General features: G+C 36.0%; 1 protein-coding gene across 4 annotated transcripts in view; it reads right to left on the reverse strand.

The window, feature by feature from the left end:
- DYNC2H1 (dynein cytoplasmic 2 heavy chain 1) overlaps positions 1–14,474 on the reverse strand; it is a 369,486-nt gene that overhangs the window by 124,608 nt on the left and 230,404 nt on the right. For all 4 annotated transcript variants that reach the window (XM_073808267.1, XM_073808266.1, XM_073808265.1 and 1 more), the window contains 2 exons: positions 12,457–12,612; positions 4,035–4,110 (listed from right to left, as the gene is read on the reverse strand). In XM_073808267.1, the coding sequence (XP_073664368.1) occupies positions 4,035–4,110; positions 12,457–12,612 (232 nt within the window). The remainder of the gene's footprint in view (positions 1–4,034; positions 4,111–12,456; positions 12,613–14,474) is intronic.

Below are 14,474 nucleotides of genomic sequence, written 5' to 3' on the forward strand. Positions count from 1 at the left end.
TGGTAATGTTCTGTTTCTTGATTAAGGTTCTGCCTACATGAGAGTGTTCAGTTTGTGGAAATTTCACTGGGCTGTAATCTTATGATATAAGTACTTTTTGTACACGTATCATACTTCATTTAAAAGTTTTTAAAATCTCATAAACATGTAAATTAAAATGCGACTCAAACATATCTCAACATAATAAAGGCCATAGATGATAAACCCACAGCCAACATCATTCTCAATGGTGAAAAGCTGAAAGCATTTCCTCTAAGATCAGGAACAAGACAAGGATGCCCACTCATGCCACTTTTATCCAAAATAGTTTTGGAAGTCCTAGACACAGAAATCAGAGAAGAAAAGGAAATAAAAGGAATTCAAATTGGAAAGGAAGAAGTAAAATGGTCACTGCTTGCAAATTACATCCTATACGTAGAAAATCCAAAGCTCATCAATGAATTTGGTAAAGTTGCAGGATACAAAATTAATATACAGAAATCTGTTGCATTTCTATACACTAACAACAAAATGTGAGAAAGAGAAATTAAGAAAATAATCCCATGGACCATCACATCAAAAAGAATAAAATACCTAGGAATAGACCTACCCAAAGAGGTAAAAGACCTGTACTCTGAAGATGTTGATGAAAGAAACTGAAGACAACACAAACAGATGGAAAGATATATGGTGTTCTTGGATTATACGACTCAATATTGTTAAAATGACAATACTACCTACCCAAGGCAATCTAAAGATTCAATGCAATCCCTATCAAATTACCAATGGCATTTTTCATAGAACTGGAACAAAAAATTTTACAATTTATATGGAAACACAAAAGATCCCAAATGGCCAAATCTATCTTGAGAAAGAAGAATGAAACTGGAGGAATAAGCTGATTTCAAACTATACTACAAAGCTACAGGAATCAAAACAGTATGGTACTAGCACAAAAACAGACATATAGATCAACAGAACAGGATAGAAAGCCCAGAAATAAACCCATGCACTTAGGGTCAATTCATCTACAACAAAGGAGGCAAGAATATACAATGAAGAAAAGATAGTCTCTTCAATAAGTGGTGCTACATGTAAAAAGTTGGACAGCTACATGTAAAAGAATGAAATTAGAACATTCTCTAACACCATATACAAAAATAAACTCAAAATGGATTAAAGACCTAAATGTAAGAATGGATACTATTTTTTTTTTTGATGTGGGCCATTTTTAAAGTCTTTACTGAATTTGTTACAATATTGCTTCTGTTCTATGTCTTGGTTTCTTGGCTGCAAGGCACATGGGATCCCAGTTCCCCAACCAGGGATCAAACCTGCATTGGAAGGTGAAGTCCCAACCACTGGACCGCCAGGGAAGTCCCTAACACTGGATACTACTGATGTAAAACTCCTACAGGAAAACACAGGCAGGACACTCTTTGACATAAATCATAGCAATATTTTTTGGATCTGTCTCCTAAGGTGAAAGAAATAAAAATAAAAGTAAACAAATGGGACCTAATTAAACTTAAAAGCTTTTGTACAACAAAGAAAACCATTAATAAAACAAAAAGACAACCTATGGAAAGGAAGAAAATATTGGCAAATGATGAACTGACAAGGGATTAATTTCCAAAATATACAAACAGCTCATACAGCTCAATATAAAAAAAAAAAAAAAAAAAGACAACCAAAAACATGGGCAGAAGACCTAAACAGACACTTCTCCACAGAAATTATACAGATTGCCAACAGGCACATGAAAAGATGCTCAACATTGATGATTATTAGGAAAATGCAAGTGAAAACTACAATGAGGTCAGAATAACCATCATCAGAAAGTCTACAAACAATAAATGCTAAAGAGGCTGTGGAGAAAAGGGAACCCTCCTACACTGTTGGTGAGAATGTAAATTAGGGCTTTCACTATTGAGAACAGTATGAAGTTCCTTAAAAAGCTAAAACTAGCATTACCATATGATCCTGCGATCCCACTCCTGGGCATATATCCAGAAAAGATAAAAACTCTCATTAAAAAAGATACATGCACTCCAATGTTCATAGCAGCACTATTTACAATAGCCAAGATATGGAAGCAACCCAAATGTCCATCAACAGATGAATGGATAAAGCAGATGTGCTACAGATATATATATAATGGAGTATTACTCAGCCATAAAAAAGAATAATGCCATTTGCTGCAACATGGATGGACCTAGAAATAATCATATTAAGTCATACAGAAAAAGAAAATTATCATATGATATCATTTATATGTGGAATCTAAAAAAATGATACCAATGAACTTATTTACAAAACAAGAAATAGAATCACAGACATAGAAAACAAACTTATGGTTACCAAAGAGGAAGTGCGTGGGGGATAAATATGGAATTTGGAATTAACAGATACACACTACTATATATAAAATAGATAAACAAGGGCCTACTATATAGCACAGGGAACTATATTCAGTATCTTGTTATAACCTACATGGGAAAAGAATCTGAAATATATATATATATATATATATATATTTTATATATATATATGTACAATGGAATAACTTTGCTGTGCACATGAAACATTGTAAGTCAACTATACTTCAATAAAAAATTAAAATAAAAGAAAACTACAAAAAAAATGGGATTTGTCCACATGCTAGACGTCTATCCTTATCCTTTCATGGAAACCAAGTTACAGAATAAATGATGATGCCGTTAATTCAACCAACTTTAACAGTGCCTACTACCATGGGCTAGGCCCTGCTACAGATGTTAAGGACATACAGAGTAAACAAAATAGTCAAAGACCTTGTTTAATGTAGATTACACTCTAGTTGGAAAAGACGAACAACATTTTAAAAAATGAATGAATAAACAGGAAAGTATAAGGTAGCAGTAATGTATTAAAACAATTAAACAGAACATGGGGATAGAAAACAATTAGAAAATTACTTTAGATTTGGTGATAATAAAAAACTTTTCTGAAGAGGATACCTCTAAGCTGAGATGTGAATGATAAGAGAAGAAAATCGTATAAAGGTTTGGGAGAGGAGCATTTCAGACAGAAGGAAGAGCACCTACCAAAACCTTCAGGTAGGAACAAGCCTGGTTTGTTCAAGGAACAGAAAGAAGATAAATGTGGTTGTAGGTTTTGAAAGTGAATTATATGCTTTACTTTACTTTTCTAAAAAATAAATTTGTTTACTCTGTGGAGAATTTTTGAAAGAATCTATTTCTTGGACTACCAAGGATTGATGAAGTTGAAGGATGAGAACAGAATCTTGATGTGATTTGGACATGGAGGGGACAGAAATTGCCAAAGCATTGGATGTCTGAGGATAAGAAAAAGAGAAGAATCAAGGATTATTCATAGGCTTTGAACCTGAACAACTACATGAATGGTGGTGCCATTTACTGAAATGCGGCAGACTCAGGGAAGAGTAGTTTGGCAAGGCTACAAGATGGTCGGGGAGACAAGAATCTAGAGTTGTTTAGAATAGTTTTAAGTTTGAGAGTCCTATCAACATACTCTCTTCTCTAATCCATCATTGCTCTAAACTCTAGTGTTAGCTTGAGTTGGCCCTGAGCAATAACCCTCAGGGATTGGACCATTCCTGTCTTCAGGAGGCTATTATTTGTACCTTGATTCCTGATTTCTACTTAATCATACAATTGTGATTCTACAGATTCTTGGTCTACCATATTCTTGAATTTTAACAATTCCTTTGAAAGAGATATGAATAATTTAGTTGAAGCCTGAAACTTGTGAAGGCCGTGAAGTAAAGACAAGGTCGTTCTAGCTTTCTGCTTCCTGAGAGCTACAGATCAACCAGAAATCTAATGGATTATATCAAAACCAATGACCACAATAGATAATATATGAACTTTCACAAGCATGGAATTCAAAACATTAAATACAAAATGAAAAGCAAAAAGCAAATTTTATAATAGGAAGTCAAGTCACTCTTGAAAAAAACCCTATTTTTAATAAGAGCTCAAAAATTTTTTTCATTGACACCAGAGGTCAAAGTTTTCATCATTAGAACTTACCATCGAAGAGTCTGTCAATAATGCTGTAACCAGCCCGAAGATCTGATAAAGAAAACTCATAAAACTTGGTCCAACCCTATCAAAACAAATTTTTAAAAAATTAAAGAACTACAAGCAGTGTTAAAAAATATATATGCATATATCATTGCCCTTACAATCTTAAAAAGAATGTTCAATACAGACTAAAAGAAAAAAAAGGCAACTACTGAGAATTTTTAATAAAAACAATAAAACAATACCTCTAAAGTAAGAGTAATTAAAAAAGTAAATTTATTGATCTCTATAGCATGCAAAGGATTTTATAATGTCATAAATGTTTTTATCACTTAAATATGTGGCAGAAGAGTCATATATAGAAAGAACAAATTGGCGTAGTAAATCATTGAGTCTACATAGAGTGTATACATTGAGAGATTTCCTATAATTTGGTCCTTCAGAATTTTGGATTTTCTCTACAAACATGAAAACAGAAATATTACAAAAATTATTTAAAGGTCTAAAGGCATATAGTATTATTTTCTGTACATTTGACCCACAAAGCATTTATATTGTAACTAAATAAAATTATAAACCTACAGCTAATAGCTACTATGCTTGTATAAAAAGAACATTCAAAGACATTTATATGTGATAGAAAATAATATGAAATAATTAAAAATAATTTCTATAGGGCTTTCATCAACTATGACTAGTAATTAGTTTTATGCAATAAGTTCAAACTAAAATCTATTTAGACTTGAATAATATTCAGAAATATTGATACAAATTTAATTTATTCATTCATCATTCAAAAAGATTTATTAAGTGCACATTATATGTCAGGCTCTGGGAATAAAAGAATGAGCAAAAGCATATATAATCCCTGTTTCCATGTAGCTTTCAGTCAAATGTCAGGGGAGGGGTGGATACAATCAATTACTCAAATACACATACAATTACAAACTGTAATATGTTTAAGGAAAAGAAACATATTTGGTATATATAAGAAAGAGCTCTGACCTAATATAAAAGATAAGGGAGTCACCCTGGTGGGGAAAGGGTAAGAAATGACAGAAAAACAAAAGTAGATAGATAGTTAGGACAATGAAATGAAAGAATTTTTGTATTGGATTGTAATGGAGGATGAAGATGCCAAAAAGAGAGATATTAAGAATGACTTCTAAGCTCATGGCTTATTCAAATTGATGTTGGCAACATTCACTCGCAGGTGGAACACTGAAAGAATACAAGGTTTGGAAAGGGATAACATGAGATCAATGAACAAAGTGTTCAACAAAAACTTACTGAGTGTCTGCTATATACTTGGCACTGTTTTTGTCAATGAAAATATAGCAGTAAACAAAAGAGGCAAAAATCTGTGCTCTTGAGAAGCTAATGTTCTAGTACTTGGATCTAGAATATGTGCATCTTCAGTCATTTTTGAGACATCTAGCTAGATAGGTCAAATAAACAGTTGGATACATAAACCTAGATCTTAGTTGGTCTGAGTTGGATATAAAAATTTGGAGGTCACTAGCATTTAGATAGTTTTTTTTTTAAATAATATTATAGATATTGTGAAAACAAAAAAGATTTCCGTTAACTATACCTAAGTTAAACTATACCTAAGAATTAAAAATCTGTAAGGGAGACACAGACCTTCAAGATGGCAGAGGAGTAAGACATGGAGATCACCTTCCTCCCCACAAATACATCAAAAATACATCTATATGTGAAACAACTCCTACAGAACACCTACAGAATGCTGGCAGAAGACCTCAGACTTCCCAAAAGGCAAAAAACTCCCCACATACCTGGGTAGAGTGAAGGAAAAAAGAAGAAACAGAGACAAAAGAATAGGGATGGGACCTGCACCTCTGAGAGGGAGCTGTGAAGGAGGAAAAGTTTCCACACCCTAGGGAGCCCCTTCCCTGGCAGACATGGGAGGTGGGCAGGGGAGAAGCTTTGGAGCCATGGAGGAGAGCACGGCAACAGGGGTGCAGAGGGCAAAGCAGAGAGATTCCTGCATAGAGGACTGGTGCTGACCACCACTCACCAGCCTGAGATGCTTATCTGCTAACCTGCCAGGGCAGGTGGGGGCTGGGAGCTGAGGCTTGTGCTTCAGAGGTCAGACCCCAGGGAGAGGACTGGGCTTGGCTGCATGAACACAGCCTGAGGGGGTTAGCGCGCCACAGCTAGCTGGGACGGTGTCCGGGAAAATGTCTGGACCTGCCAGAGAGGCAAGAGACTGTTGTTTTGGGGTGTGCAAGGAGAGGGGCTTCCTGCTCCAAGTGCCCACAGATGGCAGAGCACTGCCTAAGCAAGCCCGAGAGACGGGCATGAGTCGCGGCTATCATCTCAAACTGCAGAGGTGAGCAAGGACTGCTACTGCTGCCGCCACTGCCACCAAATATTCTGTGTGGAAGCGCAGGTCACTACCCACATACCCCCAGAAGCCTGTGCATCACGCCACTTCCAGGGTCCCATTATCCAGGGTCAACTTCCCTGGGAGAACACATGACGTGCCTCAGGCTGTTACAAAGTCACACAGGCCTCTACTGCTGCAGACACACCCCGCATTGCAATTGAGACTACCATACCCCTCCCTCTCCCCAGTCTGAGTGAGCAAGAGAGCCCTAATCAGACACTATTTTAACCCCCTCTTGTCTGGGCAGGGAACAGATGCCTAAGGCTGGCCTACACTCAGAGGCGGAGACAAAACCAAAGCTGAGCCCCAGGAGTTGTGCGAACAAAGAAGAGAAAGGGAAATTTCTTCATGCAGCCTTAGGAGCAGTGCATTAAATCCACGCAGTCAGCTTGGTAAACCCTGCCGGTGTGGAATACCTGAATAGACAATGAGTGTTCCCAAAACTGAGGGGGTGGACTTTGGGGGCAACTGTGAACTTGGGGTTTGCTTTCTGCATTTGATTCCTTTTTGGTTTCATGTTTATCTTAGTTTAGTTCTTAGTGTTTGTTTTCATTTGTGGGTTTGTTTATTCATTTAGTTGCTCTCTTCCTTTTTTTTGAAAGGAAATCAAGAAATCAGAAATCAAGACAGTATGGTACTGGCACAAAAACAGAAATATAGATCAATGGAACAAGACAGAAAGGCCAGAGATTAAACCCACGCACATATGGTCACCTTATTTTTGACAAAGGAGGTAAGAATATACAATGGAGAAAAGACAGCCTCTTCAATAAGTGGTGCTGGAAAAACTGGACAGTTACATGTAAAAGAATGAAATTAGAACACTCCCTAACACCATACACACAAAAAAACTCAAAATGGATTAAATACCTAAATGTAAGGCCAGACACTATAAAACTCTTAGAGGAAAACACAGGCAGAACCCTCTATGACATAAATCACAGCAAGATCCTTTTTGACCCACCTCCTAGAGAAATGGAAATAAAAAGAAAAATAAAGAAATGGGACCTAATGAAACTTAAAAGCTTTTACACAGCAAAGGAAACCATACACAAGATGAAAAGGCAGCCCTCAGAATGGGAGAAAATATTTGCAAATGAAGCAACTGACAAAGGATTAATCTCCAAAATATACAAGCAGCTCATGCAGCTCAATATCAAAAGAACAAACAATCCAGTCCAATAATGAGTGGAAGGCTTAAAGAGACATCTCTCCAAAGAAGATAAACAGATTGCCAACAGACACATGAAAGGATTCACAACATCACTAATCACTGGAGTAATGTAAGTCAAAACTACAATAAGTTATCACCTCACACCAGTGAGAATGGCCATCATTAAAAAATCTACACACCATAGATGCTGGAGAGCATGTGGAGGAAAGGGAACTCTCCTGCACTGTTGGAGGGAATGTAAATTGATACAGCCACTATGTAGAACAGTATGGAGGTTCCTTAAAATACTAAAAATAGAACTATCATGTGAGCTAGCAATCCCACTACTGGGCATATACCCTGAGAAAACCATAATTCAAAAAGTGTCATGTAGCAAAATGTTCATTGCAGCGCTATTTACAATAGCCAGGACATGGAAGCAACCTAAGTGTCCATCAACAGATGAATGGATAAAGAAGACGTGGCACATATACACAATGGAATATTACTCAGCCAGAAAAAGGAATGAAACTGAGTTATTTGTAATGAGGTGGATGGACCTAGAGACTGTCATACAGAGTGAAGTAAGTCAGAAAGAGAAAAACAAATACCGTATGCTAACACATATATATGGAATCTAAAAAAAAAAAAAAGAAAGAAAGAAAATGGTAAGAAGAACCTAGGGGCAAGATGGGAATAAAGATGCTGACCTACTAGAGAAAGGACTTGAGGATATGGGGAGGGGGAAGGGTAACCTGGGACAAAGTGAGAGAGTGGCATAGACATATATACACTACCAAAGGTAAAATAGATAGCTAGTGGGAAGCAGCCGCATAGCACAGGGAGATCAGCTTGGTGCTTTGTGACCACCTAGAGGGGTGGGATAGGGAGGGTGGGAGGGAGGGAGATGCAAGAGGGAAGAGATATGGGGATATATGTGTATGTATAATTGATTCACTTTGTTATAAAGCAGAAACTGACACACCATTGTAAAGCAATTATACCCTAATAAACACGTTTAAAAAAAAAAAGAGAAAAAAAAAAGAAGATATGGCACATATATACAATGAAATATTACTCAGTCATAGAAAGAAATGAAATTGAGCTATTTGTAGTGAGGTGGATGGACTTAGAGTCTGTCATGCAGAGTGAAGTAAGTCAGAAAGAGAAAAACAAATATGTATGCTAACACATATATATGGAATCAAAAAAAAGAAAAAAGGTTCTAAGAACCTAGGGGTAGGACAGGAAAAAAGACACAGACGTAGAGAATGGACTTGAGGACAAGGGGAGGGGGAAGAGTAAGCTGGGACGAAGTGAGAAAGTAGCATTGACATATATACATTACCAAATGTAAAATAGATAGCTAGTGGGAAGCAGCTGCATAGCACAGGGAGATCAGCTCGGTGCCTTGTGACCACCTAGAGGGGTGGGATAGGGAGGTCGGGAGGGAGGCTCAAGAGGGAGGGGATATGGGGATATATGTATACATACAGCTGATTCACTTTGTTATACAGCAGAAACTAACACAACATTGTAAAGCAATTATACTCCAATAAAGATGTTAAGAGAAAAAAATGTGTAAGGGATACGTACCCATCGGCAGTTAACAAAGTTCTCATAACATTTTAAATAAACTTTCTACCAACTCAAAACAAAGTCTTATTAATAAAATTTCTTATATAACTCTATTAGATCGTATTTGTGAAGAAAAATGCTCATTTCAACATTTTAAAAATACCTTAAAAATTAATCAGTATTCATAAAACTCTCAAGACTGTTGCTATCAATATTACTTAATATAGCAACTTCCAACTAAAATACTAATTCTGAAATAAGAACTATACTCTGTAAAGCACAGTTACTGATATACTGCTAGATGATTAATGATTTTTTAAAAATATGGTACAAAAATTTGAATGGTAAGTTTTGTTATTCATATCACAATTCCTGACAGAAATTATGTTGTAAATTGTGGAGAGATTCTCAGTAGCCAATCAAATCCTATTTATCTGACATGGAAATCCAGGCACTGTGTAAAGTGCTCTTATGAATGAGATTAAGCCTGTTATAAAGGTACTCACAAACTAGTAAGAATAACACAATATCAAAGAATAACAAATATAAAACAAAACTGACATTACATCAAATGCAGTATTAGAGGTACAATATACATGTGTAAAATAGGGAAGTTAACACAGCACTGCAATGAAAAACAGCAAAGGAATAATCTTTTTACTAACACAGGGAATGAAAACTAAGTTGAATTAACAGTGGATCTTTACTTCTCAAAGTTGGCCGTTAAAAAAAAAAAAGCAAAACCAAATAAGGAAAAGAAGTAAAATAGAGTTTGTGGAGTTCATATCCCTATGACATGACATCTAGCAATTAATGGCATTCAATATTTTGTCTGCTTTTACCTCTAAATTTATGATTTTTATCAGAGCAGAATGTTTTTTTAAATGACATTTTCAAATATTTTTGTTTGTGTGAAAATGAACTGCTATATCCTCTTTGTAGAGCATTTTGGTAATATTCATGAACTTTTAAAAATACACATATCTTTTGAAGCAAACATTCTACATTTAGGAATTGGCCACCATGAACAAGTGTTAAATGAGGCAATCATAGGGATATCCATTGCAATATTTTTTGTAATAGCAAAGATTAGAGAAAATATTTATGCCCATCTAACAATACAAACTGCCTAAAAATATTTATACGGATATCATGAATACAAATCATATTTTAAAATTAGGTGTTAAATAGGTACTAATATTTAACAATCTCTAAAATGTATTGGTTAATAAAGCAAAGTACAGAACTGTATGTATAATGTGCTGCCATTTGAATTAAAAAGAACATATGTGTGCATATAAATGCATAAAATATATTTGTGTATTTATATAATATCTCTGAAGGACATCCAAGAAATGGTGAACAGTAGATGCCCTAGAAATACAAACTGAGTGGCAGGGGATAAGGAGGGAGGAGACTAAATCTTAATTTGCAAGCTTTTTCATAGCTTTTTAATTTATAATATGTGCATGTGTCACAATAAAAAATGAAAACTGGGCTTCCCTGGTGGCGCAGTGGTTGAGAGTCCGCCTGCCGATGCAGGGGACACGGGTTCGTGCCCCAGTCCGGGAAGATCCCACATGCCGTGGAGCGGCTGGGCCCATGAGCCATGGCCGCTGAGCCTGCGTGTCTGGAGCCTGTGCTCCGCAACGGGAGAGTCCACAACAGTGAGAGGCCCACGTACCACACACACACAAAAAAAAAACAAACAAAAAACCCCCAAAAAACCAAAAAAAAACTAATTTTGTTTTTAAAATGTAAGTTTTGTTTTCTCATAAAAATGCATCACTATGACTATTCTTCATGTATGCATCAGGATTAACTGATACATTACCTAAGGATGAATGTCAGAGAAATTAGGGGCAAAGGCTTTAGAAGATGGTGAGCCTGCCCATTTCCAAGCTCAAGTTAATTACCATCGAGATTAACTGTCCTACTTTTGTAAAATAAAAATAATAAGCGTACCCTTTAATAAGTATAGTGTGTAAAATATATGAAACAAACATTGCTATTATTATTTACTATTTCATTGGTTTGACAAATATTTATTGATAGGCTATACCAGGACTGTGTTAAGCACTTCTAAACATACACTATTTCATTTAATCCTCACAACAAAGGTAAATATGATCATTATTCACATTTTACAGTCAAGGGGATAAAGTAATTTACCTAAGGTCATACAGCAAGGAAATTCTAGAGTCAGGACTGAAACTCCAGAACCTATGCTCTTATTTTGATATGCAACTGAAATATAGAGAAAGGCTAAAAGGTGGGCAGATGGGGAGGGCAGTTTGAGGAAAGATTATCCCAAAAGAAGTAGACAAAGTTTAAAAAAAGAGGATAGTTTCCCATCCATTTAAAGATGGAAGAATGCTGAAATTTTTGCTAAGATAGGCATTTGGCAAGAAGATCAGAGCATGGTACCGGCTAGGACTGCCATGGCCATGAAAAACTGTGCTCTATTGGTGGTTTAAAAATAAAATCTAGAGCCTACGGTGAGAAAGCTTGATGGATTAAAAGACCATAAAGAAGTCCCATGTGACTGAGGTGTAGAGAACAGATAGAAAAAAAGGGGTCTGGGAAGAGGTTGAAAAGATAGGCAAATATTTCCTTCTGGATCATGGTAAGAAATGTGCATATTTTTTCCCAAGTACAGTGGAATTCCATTTGATGGGTGTTAAGCAGAGGAGTGAAAAAATCAAAATTACATATTAGAAAAATAATTCTGGCTGCTAAATGGAAAAAGCAGGTAGAAGAGTTGGAAAAGTAATTCAGGTGAGAGGTGATGAGGCTTGAAAAGAATAGTGAGGAGAAATGTACAGATTTGAATTACATTTTAGAAGTAGAATCAACAGGATTTAAACACAAGTTGAGTAGGGAAGAAAACCATACCAAGAACAACTCCTATGCTTCTAACTTAGGGAAGTAAACAGATATCAATGCCTATTATTGAGCAGAATATACTAAAGGAAAAACAGGTATGGGAACTCGGTTTTTGAACATTTTTGAACTGGTGAGATATTAACCATAAAAATGATACCTAACAATGATGAATTATGATGGCTCACACATTGTTCTAAACACTTTAATTCAAAAACATGTGAACTAGATAACTATATACAGTCCAGAAGATTAACAGAGAAGATGGAATCAGAGATATAAATTTATAAATCATGAATCAAATTAAGAAGTAATCCTAGCTATTTATACTAAACTGTAAAAATATTCTAATATGAAAAAATGTACACCTTAGACTATATCCAAGACATGTTCTTACTTACCTGTGGAATGTAATTTCTTCTTTCTTGGCATGCAGCATGAAACCAAGCAAAACTGAAGAGAGCATGAGCTCGATGTATATTATCTTTTTTGCTAATTTGCTCAGAAGTCCAAGATTCGTAAGTACGCATTAAATTTTTCTTCAAACCTGGAGGTGACTAGAGAAAAAACAAACATATTGTTTAAAACATTACAAATAAAATAAATCAGTATTTAACATATTGAGAACATATTTTAAGGCAAAAACTTTTCACCATTACCAAGTTTGACTTAAACTATTTTATTTTATGTTACTTCAAAATGTACTAAAGAAGGTGTGGCACATATATACAATGGAATATTACTCAGCCATAAAAAGAAACGAAATTGAGTTATTTGTAGTGAGGTGGATGGGCCTAGAGTCTGTCATACAGAGTGAAGTAAGTCAGAAAAAGAAAAACAAATACCATATGCTAACACATATATATGGAATCTAAAAACAAACAAACAAACGAAAAGATTCTGAAGAACCTATGGGCAGGACAGGAATTAAGATGCAGACATAGAGAATGGACTTGAGGACACGGGGAGGGGGAAGGGTAAGCTGGGACAAAGTGAGAAAGTGGCATAGACTTATATATACTACCAAATGTAAAACAGATAGCTAGTGGGAAGCAGCCTCATAGCACAGAGAGATCAGCTCAGTGCTTTGTGACCACCTAGAGGGGTAGGATAGGGACGGTGGGAGGGAGACTCAAGAGGGAGGAGATACGGGGATATATGTATAGGTACAGCTGATTCACTTTGCTATAAAGCAGAAACTAACACACCACTGTAAAGCAATTATACTTCAATAAAGATGTTAAAAAAAACCGTACAAATATAAAACTAGCTTTAAACTCCTTATACCTAATAGCTCATCTCAATTATAAATCCAAAATAGGGCGCAGTGGTTGGGAGTCCACCTGCCGGTGCAGGGGACACGGGTTCGTGCCCCGGACCGGGAGGATCCCACATGCCGCGGAGCAGCTGGGCCCGTGGGCCATGGCCGCTGAGCCTGTGTGTCCAGAGCCTGTGCTCCGTAACGGGAGAGGCCACAACAGTGAGAGGCCCGCGTACCCCCCCCCCCCAAAAAAAACCTACACAACCAACAATATTCAAAATAACCAAATAAGTTTTACATGATCATTGAGGTGTTTTACTGAAACAAAACCATCATTTACAGTACGAATTATGATACTGATTATTATCAGGCAGGTGTTTTTGACTTCAATACGCCAGTTCTTTCTCTCCAGTACTATCTGAATTTCCATACTTCAAATTACTATTTACATGTAATGTCAACTAATCTTCCTTGAACATCAGTCCACTTTACTTAAGGTGGGTATTACCTGACATTGCTAGGCTTATAACACAAATTCAAACCCAGGAACCGAAATTGTACATTGGACTAGTACTAGTCAGAAAACACTTATCCACATGTCCAAAATCTGTTTATATTATCTTTTTTAATTATCAAAATGGAAGAAAAAAATTTTTGAATTCTTGGAAAAAGACCAAAATAAATCCATTTCAAAAGTTACCTTGTTTTATAGATAGCTAGTGGGAAGCAGCCGCATAGCACAGGGAGATCAGCTCAGTGCTTTGTGACCACCTGGAGGGGTGGGATAGGGAGGGTGGGAGGGAGGGAGATGCAAGAGGGAAGAGATATGGGAACATATGTATATGCATAACTGATTCACTTTGTTATAAAGCAGAAACCAACACACCATTGTAAAGCAATTATACTCCAATAAAGATTTTTTTTAAAAAAACTTACTTTGTTTTAAAAGTATTTTTTTTCCCTTCAAACTTGTTTCTAACATTAATGAAAAATTCAGAACAGTACTTTAAGAATGCCTGCCACAAAAAAATAATAATTTCCTTTGCAAACCTTTTCATTCTGTTTTCTCTTAAATAAAAACTTTTGTTTTATTAAAAGAAAAAGGGCCTAAGTATTTTTTTTTACTAAGTGCATTTCCAAATGTACACTTTTAAATGA

This window comes from Tursiops truncatus, chromosome 8, assembly GCF_011762595.2.
Source record: "Tursiops truncatus isolate mTurTru1 chromosome 8, mTurTru1.mat.Y, whole genome shotgun sequence".
In the NCBI taxonomy this organism is placed as follows: Eukaryota; Metazoa; Chordata; class Mammalia; order Artiodactyla; family Delphinidae; genus Tursiops; species Tursiops truncatus.